Below are 14,911 nucleotides of genomic sequence, written 5' to 3' on the forward strand. Positions count from 1 at the left end.
TAATATAATAGAGAGAGAGAGAGAGAGAGCCGAGAGAGCATCTTGTTGTTGTTGTTGGTCCAATCTTGCATCGATCTCCCTTGCTGCTGTCACTACATCAATGCCTGCCCAGAAGCGTTCTTCGCCGGAAAATCTCACCGACGACGACGACGACGACCCCTCACGTCACCACCGCCACCGCCCCAAGCAATCTCGTCCGCCTGATGAACCACTACTACAGCAGCAGCAACAAGAAGAACAAGGAGACGTAGCAGCTGAACAACAGCAGCAAGAAGACGAAGAAGAAGAAGAGGCGGTGGAGGAAGATGGCGAAGCAAACGACGACGAAGAAGAAGAAGAAGATGAAGCTTACGGTTACGTATCATCATCTTTCTCTCTCTCTCATTTCTTCATTGATTCATTGATTTCACTAACTTAGTTGAGCTTTCGTATTCTCAGATTGTGACGGAAGCCCATCCCAAGAAAAGCCCGAGTAACTCTTCTCTCTGTCTCTCTCTCTTACGTCTACATTTTGCAAGTAGTTGTTGCTCGAGTCTCTTCGCTTCTTCAACGTCTTCGGAGGCTACTGAGCTACTTGTTGTTGTAGATTTCGGATTTCGCCGCCATTTTGGATGCGTTGAATGTTTGATCAGAATTTCAACTCCTGATCTTATTACTTGTCCAATTCCGGCTAGCAAGTTCTGATGCTGCTTGGTTTTATTACTCTTGTAGAATCATTGCATTACAATTTTGACTGGTTTCCTGATTTTTTTTTGTTCCTTCTCATGCACTGTTCCGGTGTTATTAGTATTCTTTTAGACTGTGATTTGGTGGTATTGAACAATATTAGGTCCCCCAACTAGTTTATACGAGTTGAACTTTACGGTTTTTATTTTATGGATGAAGATAGTGCCAAGTAATAATTGATCCTCATCCTTCCAACTTCTTGTTTCCCTTGCAGATTTGTACTTGTCCAACTGCCGGATATTCGTAAAGATGTACACTGTCCAATATGTCTTGGTAATTTCTGCTTCATCTTTTCAATTAACCAATAACATGCTTTAAATATGGAGATATATGTGAGTTTTATTTGTTTTTCTTGCTTTCCAGAAATCTTAAATGATGTGGTAGAGGAATAGAAGTCTAATTCTGCCTATTTACTGCTTTCCTGAATTTAATTATTATGACATTGGTTACTGCTATATATTACTATTACATACAAGTATTATTTAAACTGGATATCATAAACCAAATCTGTTCCAGATCAGGAATAATCTGGATCTGATCAGAACAATTGCAAAACTCTTAAGGTACATAGAACTGTATTGTATCCTAAAACCGAAACAAACGTAGATTTTTATGAAAAATATAATGTTGATTTGTTCTGTACATAACCAAAGGGAAGCCTAATATGGATTATGACATTAGTTGAAGTACTGAGAACAGTTGCTTTCTGTGGTTCGCAAACAATATGCTGTTAGCAGAATGGGGCAAGTTCTCTACCGACTTTTCTTATAAATCTTAGCGACGTTATATTATGACACATAGAATAGTTAAAATCCACATGTTGATGCTGAAGGCGCTGGTATGCGGAAGGTAATGTCCAAAAACCATCGGAATCAGCACAAGTGTCATCCTTTAACCCCCAATCTTTCAAAGTTCCAAGCTGTGCGCGCAACTTTATACACCCTTGAGTAGCCCTTCTTGCTTTCTTTTTTATTATTTAAGCCAATGATCAGGGATCAAGAATTACAAAGAAAACTAGAAATGGTTTCTTCTCAAAGTGAACCATTACTGATTAGAGCAAGTACATACACTAGTAAAAGGAGGAGCAGTGGGTGACTTGACAATTCTCTGTTGATAAACAGAATTACAATAATCTGAAGTGTAGAATAAAACTGTCTATCTAGCTACTCTGGGATCTGAAGTATTGATGAATAATGAGTTGTGGATTTGTGCTAGTTTGTAAATCACCAAAATTTAGGAGTGCTTGGGTCTGATGGGCACTCCTCCAAAGTACATTCGTCTTTGTGTTACAGTCGGTAAGGGAGGACTTGTTTATCTTCAGACTGTGGATGAACATTGAGTGAAGGGAGTAAGAGCTGTCATGTGCAATTATCATAAAACATGTAATTTGACTTAAATGTTGCTTTATCCAATGTTTCACCTTCAAGAGTATTTTTCTGGTCATGTGAATGTTTCCAAAGAAACTGCACTGCTCTTTTCGGTCCCCAACTACTATTCTGAAAATGAATTTCAAATCAATGTCAAATTCTTTTGAACTGTTATGTTATCTAAAAGATCACTCCTGAGCTGGAAGCATTTAACTTTTTTTCATTAGATTTGAATCTATTATGTTGAATATGATAACTTTGATGAAGAATAAGTTTGATAGGATTACTGTTTTCTTTATTGTATGTATTTTTTTTTGTTTCTTTTTTTATTTTTAAGTTTTTGGTAGAGATTTCTGTTGATGCGTTGTTCTCTGTTTTAAGATTTTTTTTATCCGTGTTCAATAGTAGTTTGTTTTTCATGACACATGTATTTGTTGAACTTCGAACACTGCCCATATTAGATATACAAAACCATCATCAAGGACAATGTTAAACCAAGAAACAAAATCAGTTGGGAGAAGTAAAATTCAAACAAAATCAGTTGGTTCTTATTGCTTGAATGGTGGAAGACCTGGTCCCGTCGACTCTCGTCCCTACCTTCCCCTCAATTAAAGCTAAAAAAAATTAAGATATAAGTTTATTGTTGGATCAAAGATATTACCTTCTGGTGTGAAGGGCTAAAGTCAGAATACACAAATGTGTGAAAGTTCAAGCAGTAATAAACTGCGAGTTCACAACAATTTACTTTAGGTTAAGTTCTTCACGTTTTTTGTAGTTGATAAAGTAAAGTTTCTTTTTGTTTTTGGTAACTTTGAAGTGTGGCCGCCGAAACAAAATTAGAACCTCCTTACAACTACACCTATAAAAAGAAAAGGGACTCATCTTCCTTGCCAAATGGTAGCATATTCCCTGGGTCCATTGCGTGTATCTAGCAGAAATCTCCCAAGTATTTCCTGCTCTGCGAGCATATAGACAGAGCCACTGATCAGGCTCTGTTCATATTTTCAGATATAGCCCTCCCGGAGTCTATTGCCTGCACAAATGTGGTCTTTAGTTTTTCTTATTAAATCACAAATATATATAATGCTATCTTCTTTAGGACAAATATAGATACTGAACTCTGAACATCACAAATTAGGTGATCTGTTAGTATGTTGAAAGTTTGAGAAGATGATCGGTATTATTTTGATTGGTTCCTTTTCTAAAATAGATATTGTTTAGTTTTACATACAAATTGAATTGTTGTGTTCTTCTTCCAAGATTGTAAATATGTCAGCTCTAGAGACTTCTTCCCTAAAGGTTCACATCAAAGACCACTAGCCATTTGATGTGATACTGCTACTTTGTAGTATGGTCTGGTGATATCTTTGAAAACCAAACCTGATCCTGCTTCTTGTTTTATTCGATGCTTATTTGTATACCTTTCATCTTGATCCATAATAGGATGAATTCTGATAAGCCAGACATCGAACAATTTCTTTTGCATGGACAGGGATTATTAAGAAGACACGGACTGTAATGGAATGCCTACACAGGTTTTGCAGGGAATGCATCGACAAATCAATGAGAATGGGGTATTGACAACTTTTTCTGATTTTCAGTAAGAGTGCCTTTCTTGAGTTTTTGATTGAACAACTAAAGTGGTAACTGGACCATGTGGCTGTTGATGTGGCTTTTAAACATTGGTCTAACATCTAGGGTCCTTTCCGCATTGTGCAATTTACACCAATGTTTACATGCCATATCAACTGCCCCATCATGTGGTTTCTGTATTGCATTATTTTGTTTCTGCTCATCATGATGGTAAATTTTGTCTATTGGATTGTTCATCACTAAACACTGCATCTTTCTCCACTCTGAGTGATGGATTTATCATAACATATCTTGCAAACCAATCAGGATTTTATTTGTCTAGCTTGTTACATAATTTCAGGAACAATGAGTGTCCTGCTTGCCGAACACACTGTGCCAGTCGACGGTCTTTGAGAGATGATCCAAATTATGATGCCTTAATTGCAACATTATATCCAGATATTGAGAAATATGAGGAGGAGGTATAAGTTGATTAGCTTTTGTATACTTCCTAGGACATATTGACATAAGTTCCGAGTTTACAAGTATAATAAAGCCCTGATTTTCATAATGAGAATGGATATATACTTCAGATTAATTTCATACAAATAACTATTAGTATAAGAAATTTTCTATAGAAAGACTAAGAAGATTGACAGATTATAAACTGATTTAACTGAAGTAACCCCCGGAACTTTAATTGGATGATTCGTAGATATATGCTTTTAATAACTTATATTTTAAATAATTTGAATTCAACTCGAAGATTACTTTGAATTGAAGAAGATGGAAACTGTGTAAGAAGGAAAAGATATAGAGAGAGAAAGTTAAAATCATGAAAATGATGGAGAGAGTGCTGAAAGAGAAAAAGCTAAAATTAACAAGAAATTCCTCAAATTGTCACTTTCCTTAGAGAGTAATGTGGCCTGAAAAAATGTTAGTGTTTTTGCAGAGGAGATATTTATTCATTGTGTTTTTGCAGCACGAGATATTTATTCATTGTATGGTTTCAGGAATTGGCTTTCCATGAAGAGGAGAGGACTCGAAATGAGCAGGTTAGGTTCAAGGTTGATGGATTTCTTAGTTAAGATTTGGATGGTGTCTTCTTGCGTGAGAATATCAATTTATACAAAAGATCTGAATGTTGGAACCTGACATGACCCACAACCCAAGGAAGAAAGCAATGGAGCCAGTGCAATAAACATCTATATGTTTTCCCAAATAATTATTGCATACTGACAGGTTTTTTCCTGGTGTTCTGTTGTATTGCTTTGAATACAGATACAAGCATCAATTGCCCAAATATTTCAACGACAATCAGAAGCTCTAATCAAGAGACGCTCACTTGGCAAAGATACCCAAGATGGATTTAATATGAGACCACAGCGCAATAGTCGGAGTGCTTTCCAAAGGAGAAGGAACTCTCGAGCCACTGAACTCCGAGGGTTTGAAGACAATGAAGATGAAATTGACAAATCACCTCCTGCTGAAGAGAGATATACTGAAGTGAGGCCAAGACGGCTAAGGAGAAGGACAGGATTTCGATCATCTCAGCCTTCATCATCTGTGACCAATTCAAATGCAGGATGCACTGAAAATGATTTAGAAGTGAGCAGAGACAGCAGGGGAATTTCTCCTGGTCTTGTGTGGAGCTCTGAAATGCTTGCTTGGGGCCGGGGTGGTGCTCGGAGTCACACCCGGCATGGCGTTGCAAGTGGTTGCAGCAATAAGAGTTCTCGAAGCGCTCGCTTATCAAAGCTGGTTGATTACCTTCGAAGCCTCAAGGAAAACAATGATGAGGTATGGTGACATACTGTCCGGTAGATGGAATTAGATACACTTGACTGTTTTGGCTTTTACTGAGCACCATTTTGACCTGATTAGGGTTCTGAGATTTTTTTTTTGGGTGTGGTTATATCTCTTTGATGAAATCTTTCTCTCTCTGCAGTTAGATGTTCATCTCATGCTTATTTCTTTGGATAAAAGATGCACACCAAACTTGCAGCAGCCTCACCTTTGCTGTAGGCCGAGTTTGTCAGTCAAGCACCTTCGCGAAGTAAGATTTTTTTCCCTGATGTTACTAATCTAAGAGGAAAGTTTGTTTTGAAACTTGCTTTGACAATGATAAAGTCAAATTTCATTATGTGATATTTGGACTCGAGAGCATGATTATATGACTGTGAAACTCACTACTCCTCAAAATTGGTCGATTCCAATATTGATAGAGTTGGAGAACACAGAACTACTTCATTCATTCTAAAACTCAGACACAAGCTTAGATTTCTTGGGATTTTAATTTCTTTCTGGAAATGTTAATGTACCTTTTTTATTTACCCAGCTTCTTTACTTGTGTAATTTTGTCATGCATATGTTCTTGCAGTATGTTGCTTGTCAAACACCTCTGCAAGCTGAAGAAGTTGAGTTGTTCTCAGTTAAAGGGCACCACAATTCCAATGACGATAAATTGACTGATCACCCATCACCGTTAATGAATGATCTAGATTCTGTACCCCTTTTGCTTGATCCATGCCAATATGATTTGCAAATTCTGCAAGCAGAAGAAACTCTGGCAGGGATTAAAGCCAATTGCACTTCCAGTAGGGACCGTTTGGTGAGTATACATAGAAAAGGTTTAGTATGTGTTTTTATATTTACTAATTGTATGTTAAAGACTATCAGTGAGAGTTATATAGAAAATTCAATCAAATTAAAACATAATAAAAAAAATTATGGTTGGAGCTCTCTCTCTCTCTCTGATCTGAGAGTGGCAAAAACAGTGTGGCGTGACATTTTTCTGTGGTTTTGAGTGTTTAGAGCATGAAGTGAGAGAACATGATTCATCCAGAGTGGCAAAATCTTGATGTAAATGATGGAATGTGCATAGTAAGATTCGTTAAAGCTTTTATATGGTAGTATTTGTGCCCATACTGAATTAGTTTCTTCATCCATGTTTGCACGGATCCTTTTGCCATATTGAACCAGTTTCCATAAGAACTTGTTTTTTGGTTTCTTCATCCATAAGTCTCTTAATAGAATTCAGTTTTGCAGTCCTTTGTAATGATTGTATGAGTGAGTTTCTATTCCAGATAGGTGGCATGTTGTGATCAAATAATAACGAGTCAGTATTTCTTTTGCTGATTTCAGATTCTAGCATACAGGCGGAAGGAGATCATGTAGTTAGGAAATTGATTTGGGTGATAAGATTGTTGGATTAGCTGTTGATAGAGTTGTTTGTAAATGTAGTCAAAAGATAGATCACGGGATGAATTGATCTCAGTTGAGGGGATATCTTTCTTGTTGTATAAGAGATGTAAAACATCCGTTCCTATAATTTGTGTAATTCGATGTTTTATAATAGTTCATCGATTCTTCCATACTGTTGCATAGCAAGCTTTCCTAGTATGCTTTGAAATAATTTTTTATTTTTTTTTACTTTTACCATTCACTCATTTTCTTCTATTTTTTTTATTTGTTATATATTTAACTGATCCAACTCGTACGAATATATCTACTGTGATAGAAGTAAGCAAATATTTAATTATTTATTCCGGAGGTATCCGACAGGGTGACCCTCTATCCCCATATTTATTCATACTGTGCAGAAGGACCTGTCCTCTTTGATTTCTCATTTTGTGCATCAAGGTTGGTTAGAAGGTGTACTCTTAGCTCTTACCGCTCCCAAGTTCCATCACCTACTATTTGCCGATGATTCTTTTCTTTTTGGTATGGGTTGGGCTTGAGCAAAAGTGTCAACAGGTACAAAATACACTTCATACGTATAAGATGGCATCAGGCCAGCAAATTAAATTGAATAAGAATGTTTGAATGGAACAACAAGAGCAGCTGGCTAATGTGTTGGGAGTTAAAAGGGTTGACAAGCATGAGGGATATATAGGGCTTCCTACCTCTAAGATTGAAGCTTGGCTAGGAGACGGTTCCCTTGTATATTATGAATTGTTATTTGGTTCCACAGTGTGTGTTATGATCTTCATGAATTCTGTGCTAGTATTGGTGGGGAGATACAGATTCACAAAAAAGTCATTGGCAACTTTGTGAACATTTTTGTGTACCAAAGAATGAAGCTCGCTAAATAGGGGTGGAGATTACTCAAATATATAAAGCAGTTTCATGGACAAGTATTGTGGAAGCTCGTTCATTGTTGGAGGTTGGCACATAGAGTCCAGTCGTATTTGGGAGCATAGATGGCCATGGTCACAGCCTCCACCACAAAGGTCGACTTATTAATTGATTCAAGTGTGGTACAACTTATTCCTTTGTGTAGTCGATTGCCTACAGTTTACCACTAATTCCGCATGCTATGTGGCTCGGAAAAAGTCGATTGCCTACACATACTCCTCCTGATGGATGGTTTTCAAAGGTATTAGGTAGCAGCCAGCGTTTCAAGTAGAGTTGATGGGATTTAAAGCTGCTATTCAATTCGTTATATCTTTGCAGCATACTCATGTGAAGGATTGTTTACTGCTTGTTCAAAGATTAATTCTGAAGATGAAGATGCTTCGGTGGTTGATAATGTGGTGAAGGAGGTTAGGCACATGTTCACAAGTCGGCCTCAATTTTGCCAACGGACAAGCATGTTCTTGCACAAACAGCTCTCCCCATCATGAGTTTATTTCCTTGTAACAAAAGCTTATCTTTTTTATTTGTCAGCACTCAACTTGAAGTGTATTTTTACCTTTCCCAGGTTTCTGCATTCACGAAACCAGAAATCAGTATGAAGCTTTCCATATAAGATTTCAATTTCGAAGTAAGGTATTCAAGAGCATATACTATTTTTGCACAGCCTTAAAACTTCCAATACACAAAAGAACTATTTTGTTCTTTAGCCCGTTCTGGTGTGAGAACTATTCAAAGAATTACATTCAGTTGATTGTTCATTCCAACTTAAACTTTACAGTAAGATTGTTCAGTTGGCATTAATGAAGACTACAACTATGAACTCCTTGTACAGGGTTCAAAGGTTCTTGAACAAACAATCCTGCACTAATCATCTCATCTCATGTGTGCAGCAGCGCTGGAAGTGGCGGATTTGAGCATCATCCTTCGCCTTTCTTGCCGCTGTAGGACTCGCAGATTCGGGGACTTTGCTTTTGTTGTTTCCCTTGGACACCTATATATATAATGCAACACCAATTAATTAATATTGCAGCAACGAAGAAATAATTCCAGTAGTATATAAATCAAGCTTGCATGTTCCATTAATTAATATTGCAGCAACGAAGATATAATTCCAGTAGTATATAAATCAAGCTTGCATGTTCCATTAATTAATATTGCAGCAACGAAGATATAATTCAAGTAGTATATAAATCAAGCTTGCATGTTCCTTACTTTTGGGGGCAAAATGGATGCTCAAAATTAGGCACCGGTCTTGCATGAGGTACCATCGTCCTTCTCATATGTTTCAATGATTTCTCTTCCTCTAACTGCAAACGTTAGGTCATTAGGTGTCAGTTTGAACTATTTTCAGCTTGTATAGGCAAAGCAAGCAAGCAACAGAATAAACAAAATTTTGAAAAAGGATGCATACCATCCTTGCTGCTTCACTTTCTTCTCTATATCTCTTATATATCATCTCTTTCTCCTTAACCTGCAAAATGGAATTAGAAAACCTTGTTTTTGACAATGCAACAGATAATGAGTTTCTCACTCCTTAACCTGCAAAATGGAATTAGAAAACCTTGTTTTTGACAATGCAACAGATAATGAGTTTCTCATTATGTGGATCACCTACCTTGTAATCAAATTCTGCTCTTTGCACTGCCCGATTATCAACATTCAGATTGAACTCCTGAACTTGTGTTAGAGGCTTACGGACTTTCTCTGGAACTGGAATTGGGTCCCTGCATAATTATGGAAAAAAATGAGTTGTTTCAACTTTTTTTTTAACTTGGAATTTGGAAATCATGTATACATATTAACCAGTTTCCTCACTCTTTTAAGATTGGTTGTGCCTTGAAAACCCTTGACTGGGCTTCTTCCATCTCCATCCTCCGTCTTTCTTCCATTTCCCTTTGTATTTCTTCCTCATGCCTCACTAAGCTTTCTAGCAGGAAAGGTTCCGGCTTTGTACATTCCTTGGGCTCTGGCTTTGGTGGGATCTGTATTTATTTAACCAAGGCTCATAGTACCATTTCCTCCATTGCAATTACTAGTATAAAATCAGACACAAAAAAATAAAGATATTTACCACTGGGTAGTCAGTAGTATATGGATATGGATTCGCTTTGGGAACTCTAGCTCTTTCTTCTTCCATTTGCTTCTGCATAACTTCGGTAATAAATTTCTTTTCCTTCTCAGCCCCTCTTTCCTGAAAATCCAGAGGTAAACAAAGATTCTATGAATATGTTGTGTCCTGATTCCTGAATGCCAAACTTCTTTTGAACAAAAGAAGAAATCCATACCTCTGTATGGAGATGAAATGGATTTGGCATTGTGTTTCTTGGAATTGGATTCTGTTGGGGCTCCGAGTTCAAAGACAACTGGAAGGTAACAACAAATTAGATACGGATCGCAGTGGAGATCTTTTCACAGATTCAGAATGATGAAGGAATGATGAAGAAAGTTCATTTTCACTACCTTATCAAATAGATCATGAATGATGAAGGAATGATGAAGAAAGTTCATTTTCACTACCTTATCAAATAGATCATGAATGGCTGAAGGTGGTGGTGGTGGTGGTGGTGGTATTCTTTCATTTGTTGCAAAGTGAAATTCCTGAGGAACAGTCACATGTTTCTTGGCATTGCAGAACATCCCCAGATCTCCTTTACTTTCAAATATCTACACATGATGTTACAGGAAAACATTAGACTTTCTTCTTGCCTTGAGCTTCATTTAAAACTGAAAGGTTAGGTTGGAGATATACCTTCTTATTCAAAGGCCTTGCCTTGAATTTTGGGATTTTTTCAATTTCTTCCTGCTCAATTTCCGAAGAAGTTTTCACTCTAGGTGGACGGGCCCTCAATGATGTATGTAGCAAAGGAGTTTTAGGTTCAGTAAGATGATAGGGCTTTGTTTGTTTATTCTGTCATAAATGTAAGGAGAATATCATTAGTATGTCACCTTAACTGGTTTAGCAATATCTAGAAAACATAATTCTCTTTACCTGTCGTCGTGATACATCCATTGAAGCTACTGAGGCTGTTTCTGCATTGTGGTTAGCCCTTGCCATAGTCTCTAAATGGAATTCCTGCATCAGAGCAATATGACAGCTCAGAACTATTGAACATGAAAAAAAATCTTGAATTTTCTTCTTGTGATGATACAGAGTTCACTTTTAGCTTTACCTGAAATGCAGGTGGCTGTGGGGTACTTCTTGACATTGCAGGTAATGATGGTGCTTCAAGAATCTGTAACGACCAACAAAGTCCAGTGAATCAACGGATATAGATCGTGTATGAAAGTTGAGATCAGGCCATAACTTGAATATTACAAAAGTACCTTTTTGTTTACTGGACGAGCCTTAAACTTTGGAATTTTGGCCATCATCTCTTCTTCCAGCTCAGCAGTACTCTTCACTCTAACTGAGCGCACACGCTGTGATGTCTCAAATTCTGGCTCCTTTGGTCTTGTTAAGGTGAGTTTAGGCTTCATCTGAATAATAGAAACAACATCAACCTCTATAGCAAAAAAAATATATATATATATTACACCTGACCAACTAAATATATATATATATAAAAAAAGTGTAAAGAAGTGAAAGAACTTTAAGCAGAGTGAAGCTCCTTTACATGTGAAAGAGAACCATTAGCATGCGGCAGTGACAAGTCTCTGGTACTTGATTGGAACTTGTTCATCATTTCTGCCATTGAAACAAATGGTGCTGCGGGTTCCCGAACGTACACCTGTAGATAGGGAAAGGATCAACTACTCAATTCTGATATTGCATAACAACATGGAGTGCAAAAGAGGGATGAAACGCACAATCCTGTCCTCTTTTTGAGTTTTAATAGCAGTTGAAAAATGTGTGGCACTGGTATGACCCAGTTTTGACTTGTGGAGCAATGTTTGGGGTTTGGGATTAAGAATCTGCATTTTAAGGGCACACAAGGAAGAACAGTCAAGGGAAATGTCTAGAAATAATCTTCACCAAACAATAACAAAGAGGCTTCTAGATGTGAGTCAACACAAATTACAGAACTAAAAGTAACCTGTCTAGATCTTCCAGCATCCAACTTCTGCCGCTTAATTGCCTGATTCTCCTGAGCTAACAAGGATGTGCCAGTTGCTTTTTTCACATTCTCTTCTCTGTAAGTGTCAGTCAAGTATACAATTAGGACATAGCACTGGCGTATAATGAATTCAAGAGATACCAGATAAAGTGAAGCATACCAACCTTTTCATAGTATACGGTTTAGTTTGTGAAGAGTGCAAGTGACTTTTTCCCCTTAGCCCTGATGGGTTTCTGACCATACTTGATATCTTTTTAGCTGTCTGGTGGTTTTTGGAATCACTTTGAAGATCTCCCTTCTTGGAACATTTCATGGGTGGCTTTGGAGTACTAGCTATGGAATTACTGTTCTCCTTCTCATTAGTTATATCAGTTCTCTTATTGAAAGATACTGCAGCAGCCAGAACACTGCAGAGAAGAAACACAATGAGACCTTGGAGGTAGAAAGAGACCTAAGAGAGCATTAGATCAGCAGTAAGAGGAACACTAACCTTCCATCATCTTTCATGCATTTGTCCTCTACTTTATCAGCAGAAATCTGAAAGCAATACATTAGTGATAAGGGGCCACATGTAATCAGGAAAATGTGATTTTCAGAGAGTAAAGTCAAATTACCGTAATGGCTCCCTTCTTGGAACATTTCATGGGTGGCTTTGGAGTACTAGCTATGGAATTACTGTTCTCCTTCTCATTAGTTATATCAGTTCTCTTATTGAAAGATACTGCAGCAGCCAGAACACTGCAGAGAAGAAACACAATGAGACCTTGGAGGTAGAAAGAGACCTAAGAGAGCATTAGATCAGCAGTAAGAGGAACACTAACCTTCCATCATCTTTCATGCATTTGTCCTCTACTTTATCAGCAGAAATCTGAAAGCAATACATTAGTGATAAGGGGCCACATGTAATCAGGAAAATGTGATTTTCAGAGAGTAAAGTCAAATTACCGTAATGGCTTGTCTTGCACTGTTTTCATCTTTAGCCTCCCTGGGAATTGTTTCTTCCTTCAATTCAGGAGTGATCTTCAAGTCAGCCTTAGTTTCATCAGCAGCTTTTAAATCAGAGGATGATTCAAGGTTCTGCAAAAGTTAAGCCATCTGAAACAATAAGCTAAAAGGTTCTCAAATTTCAAGGAGATAAAAGAAAATATTGTACAAGATCACACCACCTTCTGCATATGTTCTGCTTCAGTAAAATCGCACATGCTCTCCACTGTAAAAGATCTGCCAGTCTTGATTCTAGGCATGAAAGCTGCACAAACAAATGTGTCCAGAAAATAATCAAAACGTTTTCATATCCAAAGAACACAAGAAATCACTTTTTGGGATCTTTTCAAGTCTTGATGCTCAGTTTTTACAACAAGCATAACCAGCAAAACCAGTCCTCACTCTTCATTCAACAAAAATAAACCATTAAGTTCATACCAGTACAATGTATAATCCAAAGGAAACTTATCTTATTAAACTAATCCACAGTGGTATGTTGTGAACAAAATCAACAGAAAACCCCCAATTTCGAATGTATGGTTACCACATCCATCTGAGTTGATCAAATTTCATGAACTCTTGCTTTAAACAAGTCCTAAACACTTGATTACATGAGTTTACGAATTATTCAAAAGAAACCGTCACCAGAAAATTGAACTTGCAACCGCAACCTAACTAATTTCTCACTCAATCAAACACCACAGACACGGAACAATTTCAATTTCAAAAACGGTGCGAATTAGCAATTGAAACCCTAAGTTACTGCAATTGAGGCAATCGAATTCAAACAAGAAAACCTGATATGGAAAAGAAAGTATAAATTCCAGATCTGGGAGAGAGAAGACTTACGGGAAGGGGCGTAGGGGCGAGCGGAGTCGAACCAGAGCTCGGCCTTGTTCTTGTCGGCGTCGCTCTCCTCCTTCATAAAATCGAAGAATCGCGGAGCCGAGAATTCGTAGACCTCGTCGATCATCGTCATGGAGGTTTGCGCCTCCGTGTCCGTCATCGCCTTTGTGTTCGGCTCCTCCGTCGTCGCCGGCATCTCAGAAATCATTTTGGTCTGAATTTGATGAAGAGAGAGAGAGAGAGAGAGAGAGAGAGAGAGAGAGAGAGAGAGAAGAGAATTGGGGGATTAATGGAGAGCGAGCGGGGGAGTATAACGTTTGGGGAACGATCTCTCTAACGGTCTTATATTTTGAAATTGGGGCCAACTGAGTGAGTTGTTCTCCAACGGAAATATTTTCTTCCTTGCCTTTTCTATACCAGTAGCCTACCCAGACGACGCCGTTTCAGCATCTTCATTTTTATTACTATTTATTCTTTTCTTTTGACAAGTATTTCTATTTACTTTCAGGTGGGATTTTACGGTCTAAACCTATATCTTATATATCATGCATAGATTTTCTTTCTGTTTTTTTTTTTTGTTACAAAGGGGCCTAAAATGCCTAAATAAAAGAGAAAAGAAGACTACACACAAGAACATAAACCAATTCTTCTAGCTCTAGAGACATTTGCAAGACCATCAAGGAAAGCCTGAGCACATTGTCAAAAGTAATCAACCTCAGATCATGATTAATACTATTTTAGCCAAAGCATCAGCTACCATACTGCATTCACGGAATATGTGAGTCAATTTAACATTCTGCAACCTTGACATGCATAGATCTTCGGTTTCGGGTATTGTCGTGTCTAACTCATTTTCTAAATATATTTCGTTATTCTTTTGGTAGCAGAAGAAAGTCTGGAGAGTGGAACACAGTATCTGCACGTACTAGTGAGTGACATACATGCTCTACATATTTTTCATAATACTTGCGATTTTTTTAAGTAATTTTTATAAAACAATAAGACAATTTGATTTTGAAATGTTTGTGAAAGTTTGGATTGAGAAAAGAGAACGTAAATTAGCGATTTAATGTAAATTTAAACAATATGTCGATGATGCATACTTTACTTTAGCTGATAATTAGATTTCGTTAACTCATGATCAATGCTACAACTAGCTAGCTACTTTGTGAGCTGGGTTATATATATATTTTTTTTTCAGAAATCAAGCCCCCTTTTTTTTTT

General features: G+C 37.4%; 2 protein-coding genes across 2 annotated transcripts; one reads left to right on the forward strand and one right to left on the reverse strand.

The window, feature by feature from the left end:
- The first annotated feature begins 88 nt into the window (after nt 1-88).
- LOC101304784 (putative E3 ubiquitin-protein ligase RING1a-like) lies at nt 89-7,047 on the forward strand. Its single transcript, XM_004303054.1, has 10 exons — nt 89-353; nt 439-472; nt 941-999; nt 3,586-3,667; nt 4,027-4,147; nt 4,679-4,720; nt 4,947-5,465; nt 5,614-5,721; nt 6,046-6,276; nt 6,810-7,047. Exons 1-10 carry the CDS (start codon nt 101-103, stop codon nt 6,840-6,842), a joined length of 1,482 nt encoding a protein of 493 aa, XP_004303102.1. The 5' UTR covers nt 89-100; the 3' UTR covers nt 6,843-7,047.
- A 1,473-nt stretch (nt 7,048-8,520) lies between these two features.
- LOC101292238 (protein TPX2-like) lies at nt 8,521-13,847 on the reverse strand. The gene is made up of 22 exons (XM_004305377.1): nt 13,691-13,847; nt 13,024-13,106; nt 12,803-12,934; nt 12,679-12,725; nt 12,472-12,595; nt 12,348-12,394; nt 12,022-12,264; nt 11,837-11,933; nt 11,610-11,714; nt 11,449-11,530; nt 11,127-11,287; nt 10,973-11,035; nt 10,792-10,875; nt 10,552-10,710; nt 10,320-10,466; nt 10,088-10,165; nt 9,874-9,993; nt 9,618-9,784; nt 9,418-9,526; nt 9,214-9,273; nt 9,015-9,109; nt 8,521-8,793 (listed from the first exon to the last, which is right to left on the reverse strand). The coding sequence occupies exons 1-22, from the start codon at nt 13,845-13,847 to the stop codon at nt 8,676-8,678; spliced, it is 2,478 nt and encodes an 825-aa protein (XP_004305425.1). The 3' UTR covers nt 8,521-8,675.
- Nucleotides 13,848-14,911: the final 1,064 nt, after the last annotated feature.

Source organism: Fragaria vesca, linkage group LG6 (assembly GCF_000184155.1).
Source record: "Fragaria vesca subsp. vesca linkage group LG6, FraVesHawaii_1.0, whole genome shotgun sequence".
Taxonomy (NCBI): Eukaryota; Viridiplantae; Streptophyta; class Magnoliopsida; order Rosales; family Rosaceae; genus Fragaria; species Fragaria vesca.